This window comes from Rhopalosiphum padi, chromosome 4 (genome assembly GCF_020882245.1).
Source record: "Rhopalosiphum padi isolate XX-2018 chromosome 4, ASM2088224v1, whole genome shotgun sequence".
NCBI lineage: Eukaryota > Metazoa > Arthropoda > Insecta > Hemiptera > Aphididae > Rhopalosiphum > Rhopalosiphum padi.
Genome location: NC_083600.1, coordinates 18,282,174 through 18,290,686, shown reverse-complemented (window position 1 = coordinate 18,290,686; position 8,513 = coordinate 18,282,174). Strand labels below are relative to the sequence as shown.

Below are 8,513 nucleotides of genomic sequence, written 5' to 3'. Positions count from 1 at the left end.
TTGGATATATTATAGGTACAAAGAAGTTTTTGTTAAATGTTGTGCGACTTGTTTAAGCATAATCAGTTACCACTAATGATTTAACTTATATAAGTTTATTGAGGTTTATTCCTAATATTGATGTGTTCATTTTAATTTTAATATTTTATTAAATATTTTAGATTAGGGGTTTTCAACCTTTTTGGACAGTTGGCAACTATTTTTTTTTTAAATCCCACGGACCGAATTTGTAATAAAAACATTTATCAAATTTCTAAAAATGTATTAAAAAAAAAAATTATGTCTAAAATGTATTGGATGATTGAAGACTCCTGTTTTAAATATTATACCTGAAAAGTTAGTATTTATTTTTATCTCAATAATGTATGCGAACTGTGTACTGTTCATTAAAAAATTAACATAATATTCATTTTTTTTCATAATCCGTTCAATGTTTTATATTTATTTTTATACCTAATAACAACGTGTTAATAGTCATTTATAAAAAGATTAAATAATATTATCTACCTTAATTATATATTTATTTCAGTATAATTATTAATTTATTATACTTACAATATGCCAATATGTATAATATATTATTAAAAAAAATTAAATTCAACCAAAAAAAAATTGCTTTACTCGATGTCAAGATACATAAATAAAAATCTTGTATTATCTTTTATTTTCACAAACGAGTACTATATTAATTATAGGTAAATCAAATTATATTTATTACTTTTAGTTGATACTTGTTTAATATTAAACTAATATAAAAATTATGATACATGAATTGTTTTCTTATGTTCTTCAATAGTTCAATGATCATCATTGAGTTCAAATTAATGTATTAATTAAACACGTTTATTATAATGTTAATTACCATTCAATGACAAGGTACATCCGAAATTTACTTTACAGCGAAGTGAGTTCTTCTTTTTTTAAATGTATTAACGTTTTTGTATGAATTACTAATATATTAACAATAAATCGATACTAATTATTACTGCACAATTATGAAATGTATTTATAAAAATATACGTCTTAACCTATGAATTGGTTTGATAATTATATAAATGAGTGTGCATGAAATAAGATTATTGTCTACAATGCTTATTATTATAATAATTATAATTTTACTAACTACTCAAAATCAATTAGTTTTTATAATATATACAATTAATATAAATAATTTTGTTAATTTTTAAAATTAATGAATAAACAGGAAAACAGGTCAGGGCTAGGTACCGAACTGCACTTATAGTTACGTTGTATCCTGTTAAATGCTCATGGGCCGAATACACGAATATATTTTATTATTTTTATTACTGTAATTTATAATATTTTTGGTATTTATAAAACGATAATAGGTATGACCTTTACCCTTATGTTCACGAGTAAAAAAGCATGTAATTTTAATACAAGATTCCTTATAAGTTATGACTTAAGTTTTTTTTTTAACACAATATTAAAATATCAACAGTACATAGTTAACTATAAATGTTTATAATTGTTAAAAGTTCAAATTTTTACAAAATTTGTCAAAAAAAAAAAAAAAAATGAAAACATATGAATTATTTTGTAAATAAATTGCATAACACTTTAAATTTTAATACTTGAGGCTTAACAATTTAAAACAGTATTAATCATACAATTTTGTTCTAGAAATAGAAAAAACCCAAAAAATCACACTTATTTTTTATGAATGATCGAAGTTAAAATTTTGACGATATTGAGATCTTTAAATAATGATATTTTTTATTGTATAAAATATTAACTGTAGAAACTTGAAACCAGGTGAAATTTTCCACTTAATCTAACCTATTTTATATACATAATGAAATTTTAAAATTACTTAAAACTGTTATGCTATTTATATGAATTTGAGATTTTTTTTTCGTTTTTGCTCATTGGTCTTATAAAGTACATGTTGATTTCAAGATTTTAGTAAATTAATTTGGAATCAATAAACTACACAAACTATCCAAATTCTCTCCTTACAAGGCTAAAAATATAAAAATAGGTTAACAAATTCAAATAATTAAAAAAAAAATTAAAATTGGACTACTAAGAGTAGAAGTATGTTTATTTTTCGTCAGCTTATCGACATTCATCGTTGCGGGTAAAGAACAGGGGTGGACAACTTTAGTAGACTCGTGATTGACCTCCCCCCCAAAATGGTTCTCAATAAACAAAAATATATTTTTTATAAATTCGTATTATCCTTTTTTTTATTTTTTTTATTTAGAATATTAATAAGGAGTGGCGTACCTACAGGAGTTAATATTTAATAACTCCCTCCTCCGAAAAATAATAGCTGAATATCTCATTGTTAATAACGTTTAGTTTCATAGTTTTACACAATAAGTGTTTTATTATATTGATTACAAATTGCATTACTTTTAAGTTTTAAATTATCATTATTTGTTTTTTTCCGAAAAAAAAAAAATCAAGAAAAGACGAATTTGAGTCGCGATCGACTTATTGTTGGCCACCCCTTCTATAGAACACATTGAACCACACTCACAGACGACTAAAAATTGCCTACACGTTGCTCCTTAAATTCCTTTTTTAGCTACTTTGAATAAAAAATACCGGGGTGTTGTCGTCGACACGTCTTCTCATACGGTCACACTGTGCGAACGGGCGGTCACATTATCAGCATCCTGTTATCTCAGAACGTATGGCCAATGGCAGGGCCGTAAACACAAGTTGATACCACTCGATTATTTGTCTTGTGCCAGTGCCCGAGTAGTAAGTAGGTAAATTGCTAACGTTATCTTTTTATTATTTCGTATTTTTGTTCACACTAACGCCCAACTCTGCCCAAATTGGTCTCCGATTTTCGTCTTTCACTCCGACGGCGATCCGGCACAAACCGAACATGAGCTGTTTGATCACCATGGTGGCTCTGGCCACCGCCGTTTTGGCGTCCGGTGAGTACGATTTTCCTTTCGCCGGACACGCCCCGTCAGGTGTCCTTCGCCAAAACTTTTGTCGGTTGTTTCTCATCCCCAGTGACCAAGTCATCCGTTTTAGAGCCTCGTTGTATTTATTACTGTGTTCTTGATTTTCTAGCAAATGCCCAAAGCCACCAACTATATGTCCTCAACAGTCCATCAAACGTCAAGATCAGCCAGTCGTCCGTGCCATTACGTGCCACAGAGTTGGCCGACGTTGTGTCGTCCACATTGGGCTTCACCGTTCCTCATGGAGTAAGTGCACGTTTTTACACACTACAAATTCACAACACTCGGTCTACCGAGATTATACCTACTTTCCATATTTTCTAATCAATTTGTATTTTGTCAAAACCACTCAGTTGCTGACTGAGTAACAATTATGATTTGCAATCGATTACTTACTTGTTAAGGGCATTATTTTTTTTATTATAATTTACTTATAAATTCAAATGCTTTGTTACGTACAAAGTAAACTACAATAACTAGTATAACTTGTAAAGTACTTACTTTAAGTAAGTTACTTAACTAGTTACTATGGGTTAATTTTGAAGTACATTTATACATTTGTTTTTATCATAGCTTATAATAAAAAAGCATATCTTTAAACAATTCAAATATAATAATTTATTATTACTATAAGAAAGTGTATAGAATGTATACCCGATATTAATCATGACTTATTTCAAAATGTACTTTTTTAGGAAAAAACTTGGAGCAATTTAATGGTGGAAAATCCATTTGCATTACCTGAAGCTGTAGTTGTCCTTGAAATACCTGGATTAAAAAATCCTGGATTTGATTTAAATAAAGTTGACCATCATAACATGATTTTGGATGAACCCTTAGATGAAGTGTATGCTACTGTGGAACATAGAATGAAGGAGAGGCTTGACAATAAGGAATATAGCATTATGCATGGTTCCTTAACCAATGAAGAATTTGTAAGATATACTTAATTTGTAATTATTACTATTTTTTATTATATTACAACAATTTTTAGCTTAAGAATCAAGTATTCCATCCAAATTTCAAGCTTAATCCTAGTATTAAACCTCAACACATTGATTCATATGATGAGAAGTATGCTGTATTTTTTAATGAAATTTACAACTTACATCAATTGGGACAAGGTGTAAGTACGATTTGTGATATTTATACAAATTTTCTTAGTTAGTCAAATCAAAAATGATAATTTAATGGTCCACTAAATGATTTTAAAAAGATAATTATCTTACTATTGATTATGTATAACTTGTTTAGTAACTATCTATTCAACTAGGTATTAAATTGTCATTAAATATTTGTGTCTTATAAGTAATAATCATTGCAGGTCAAAGAGAGTATGTTAAAAAATAACGTACCAGATTTTCATTGGTTTCAATTGCAAGGCATTAAAGCTTTGACTGCTGTCAATGAACCAAATTCAGAAGAAACTATTGAAGGTGAAAAGGTTTTAAATGAAGCTATATCTACATTGGTCCAATCATACAACGAAATTTACAATAATGAGGTATCTATTCAATTTATGTCATTACATATTTGTTTACCAGATTTTACCTCTTTATAATATATTGTTAAAACCTTTTTAGATAGATATAGATATTATTTATTTTTATGAAATGTTATTTAGGTCTTAATTATTGCTATTACCAACAATGCAAAAGAATCACGAAGAAACAAACGTGAACTTAGTAGCGTAGAAAAGGTAAAAAATTGTTTTAAAAACAACTAGACTTTATATTAATATTATAAGAATGTATAATATATATTATTTATGTCTATATTTTTTTTTTAGAATCTCAATGTTGCTGAACCAATATCTAATGATTTTCCAGTCATATTCAATCTTATACTGTGGTTCGTTGTAATATTTGTCTTTTCCCTTTTAGCCATAGCATGTGAGTATAATTTTTGGTTTCATTTTAATAAAACTGAATAATATATTTTAAAATTTTAAAACTAACACTAGAACTAAAATTATATTTAATTAACTTTATTTTATGAGATTTAAATATAAACAGTCTTACAGTAACTTAAAAACATGTATTATTATATTATTATAATATTCTATAATTTATTATTAAAAGAAATATTTCACCAAGTTTTCCAAATTTAAGCTTTTGTAAGTTAATACTATAAGAACTGTATAATAATTATAACAACTTACATTCCTAATACAAATCTGTTATTATTTAATTTAGAAAATATTTGTTCTGTCAATTTCTAAATTTCATAAGAAATAATGATTTATTTATTTTCCCACACACTAATCACTATATTTCTAATAGATATATAAATCTAATAGATTTTACTCACAACATGTCTAGTTTAATTAATAATACATTAAAAGTTAAGTTCATTAGTTTAACGTCATTAGGATCAATCTATCCACTTAAGTATAATCTATAAAGATAAATGATAAATATATTTATTTAGTTTTTACTTTTATTATATTATGTTATGAACTTAGGTATTAGGTACAACTAAACCTAAATTTTAGAGAGTGCTAAAACTATGTATATCTTACAAACCCAAACAAATTCATAACTTAAGAATGTTATAATCTTTATTACCTACTATTTTGAAATTATTGGATACAATATAATCTATTTTGCAGCCAAACATGAACTATAGTCTATAATATTAATTAATTTTAACACTATTATACAATTATTGCTTTAAAAATGTCAGATTTCTTAGATTTTAGTAGTTAAAGTACATAATGTAACTTTTATCAATTGTATTTATTCAGAGTATCTGGCTACAAGTAGCAACTATGTAAACAAGTTACAAGTTACAAATAAATAATTATTTATATATACTGCAATTAAATACAATATTACTCAAAAAAATCCTATAAAACAGATTGTTTTATGTTTATATAATGTATAGTGATTTTTGATATTGAATTTAATATATAAATTTATATTAATAATTTATTTCTCCAAATATATTAAACATATTATTTGTACATACAATTTGGAATAGCTATTTTTTATGTTTATACTTGTCATTGTATTTATTTATTTGCATTCATAATAATAATTAATATTACTACATTAGTATTATTAATGTAAATTAAAAATATTCTATTCTTTGTTATATCATACTAATTACTAGTCACTATTCTGGTAATTAGTTGTATGAATTGTATAGTACTTTATAACTATTATACAATATTGGTGGGTTGATAATATTATAAGTTATGGTGCAACAATAAAAATTAAAAACCAACATCAACTTAAATTATACTTTTATTGTTCATTTGGTTGCCAATTAATAAATGAAACTTCTATAATATAATAAATTCTTAAATATTATAATTATATCATTAATATTTTTTTTAAATTTAAATAATTTAATCATCTAATTCTGCTTTTTTTAGTGAGTATTGCCCAAATGGATCCTGGTCGTGATTCAATCATCTACCGCATGACCAGCAATAGAATGAAGAAAGAAAACTAAGTGTTCATAAAATGATTTATAGTTGAACAAATCAGACTATGCAAATAATAATTATGAAGTGATTTAAAGAAAAAAAAAACATCAAACAAAACTTAAATTTGGCCTAGAATCCATTCCAATTTGTATATAAGTGTTCACATTCAACACAAATATTATGATTATTGTACTAAGTTTTTGTTTTATTTAATTTAGTTTATTGTTTTGAAACAAAGGTGTTTAGTATTTTAGTATTTCTTTATTTTATTTGTGTAAATTAAAAAGTTATCAATTTGTTTTAAATTTCTTATGTTATTTAATTAGTAATTACCTTTGATAAGTAAGTAAAAGTAATAAGTATGACTGTTATAAGTCCTTTCTAATTATTTTTTATTAATTATAACAAATTGTTATAACTTATAAATGAATTTTACATTAAGAAAATAGGAGATTCTATTGTACATAACCTTTTTTAGGTAAATACCTTTTAAATTGTTATTTATAATATTCAAAAAAATATAGGAAATACTTAATACTTATTAAAAAATGTATGTTCTAATATTTATTAGAATATGAAAAAAAGTTAACTTTCAAGTATATAAATAATGTTCATAATTTTTTTTAGAATTTGAGTTACCTACTTGAAAACGTTGGTTTTATTAATACTAGAATTTCACAGAAAGCACAGTATTTTGCATTTATATTGATTTTTCATTCAACAATTGTTGTATGCATAAAGATACTTTTGTTGATAACATAGAATTTACTTTAAAAAGTTGCTATAAATAAGAAAAAATTAACAGAATAGATTTAACTACAAAAAGTTGCATTGAACATATTATAGTAAAACGACTGCCAAGTGGTCCTTACTTTTTTAACCATTGCCAAAGCCAAACATAAAATATATTATTGTTCTGTAGATAGTAGATTAATGCAATCACTTTACTACATTGACAAATGGTTATTTTTGTTAAAATAATCAAATCAAGCGTACATAATAATATCCAGTTATCTTGATCAAAAAAACAAATTTGGAAATAAAATATTGACTTCTATTATTTGTTAACTACAGAAGAATGTACTCAACACATGGAATAAAATTCATTAGCTACTTATTATTCATTAATATGGATTTATTATGGTGAAATATACAACCGAAATTATGAGTTATTCCAGCCTTCGTAGTCGGCGTTTTCTTAATTGTTTATTTTAGTGCTTATATTTATCAATATAAAACTGTTTATTATTTTTAACAGAATTTTTATTGATGTTAATCATTTAACATGTCTAGTACTTACATATTCACTATGGTTATTTTACCAAAAGGATTTTTTTACTAAAAATACGGATATAATGTGTGTAAAGTTTACCAACCTTTATTATTATAGAATTGTTTAATAATACTAATTAGGAAATAAATGGAATTCTCAGGTTGTTGAATTTCATTTACATTTTTGTTGGAACAAAATCGCAACAAAAAATTATATTTAATATACACAAGTTTAAAATTCAACTTATTTTAACTAAAAGAAAAAAACAACTATCGGGAAAACGTACCTGCGAAATTAAAATAAAAGAAATCTAATGACACGTCTAATGTGTTCAATGTTTTAATATACTAGAAAGTAGGAAAATAAGTTAAAAATATAATATACTTTAATATTCATGACCGCGGTGTACCTAAATAGCCTATACATAACGCCGTGTGCTAATTATAATATTTTTGATATAATATTATGATTAGTAACTATATGTCACTATTTTATCAACATATTATTATCTGTTGTAAACAATAATATTATGTAGTTTTATTGATATTATCTTAACTTATAAGTCATAAGATACCAGGAAAATAGACAACGAATCTAATGATTTTACAATTAAGCGGCATATGTCGGCCATATTATAATACTGGTTTATTAACTTAAATTTATTTTTTAATTTTTGAACGATTATTTTGATAACTATTTTTCTTTATTATTTGAAAAATTTGATATAGAATAAATATAATATATTTATTTTATATATTATAATTATATCGTACCTGTTATCGTCAATAAAACAAATTGGTAATATTTTATTTGTTAGTAAAAATTAAATTCACCTATTAATTATTTTTTTTAAAGGTCG

General features: G+C 24.6%; 1 protein-coding gene across 1 annotated transcript; it reads left to right on the top strand.

The window, feature by feature from the left end:
- Positions 1-2,704: 2,704 nt before the first annotated feature.
- Positions 2,705-6,686, top strand: LOC132930234 (ATPase H(+)-transporting accessory protein 2). The gene is made up of 8 exons (XM_060995985.1): positions 2,705-2,915; positions 3,058-3,194; positions 3,644-3,883; positions 3,943-4,074; positions 4,273-4,452; positions 4,573-4,647; positions 4,738-4,840; positions 6,328-6,686. The coding sequence occupies exons 1-8, from the start codon at positions 2,864-2,866 to the stop codon at positions 6,405-6,407; spliced, it is 999 nt and encodes a 332-aa protein (XP_060851968.1). The 5' UTR covers positions 2,705-2,863; the 3' UTR covers positions 6,408-6,686.
- Positions 6,687-8,513: the final 1,827 nt, after the last annotated feature.

Coding starts and splice junctions, on each gene's coding strand:
- LOC132930234 (XM_060995985.1), top strand. CDS start 2,864: ATGAGCTGTTTGATCACCATGGTGGCTCTGGCCACCGCCGTTTTGGCG. Junction 4,453..4,572: donor ACGAAATTTACAATAATGAG/GTATCTATTCAA, acceptor AATGTTATTTAG/GTCTTAATTATTGCTATTAC. Junction 4,841..6,327: donor TTCCCTTTTAGCCATAGCAT/GTGAGTATAATT, acceptor TGCTTTTTTTAG/TGAGTATTGCCCAAATGGAT.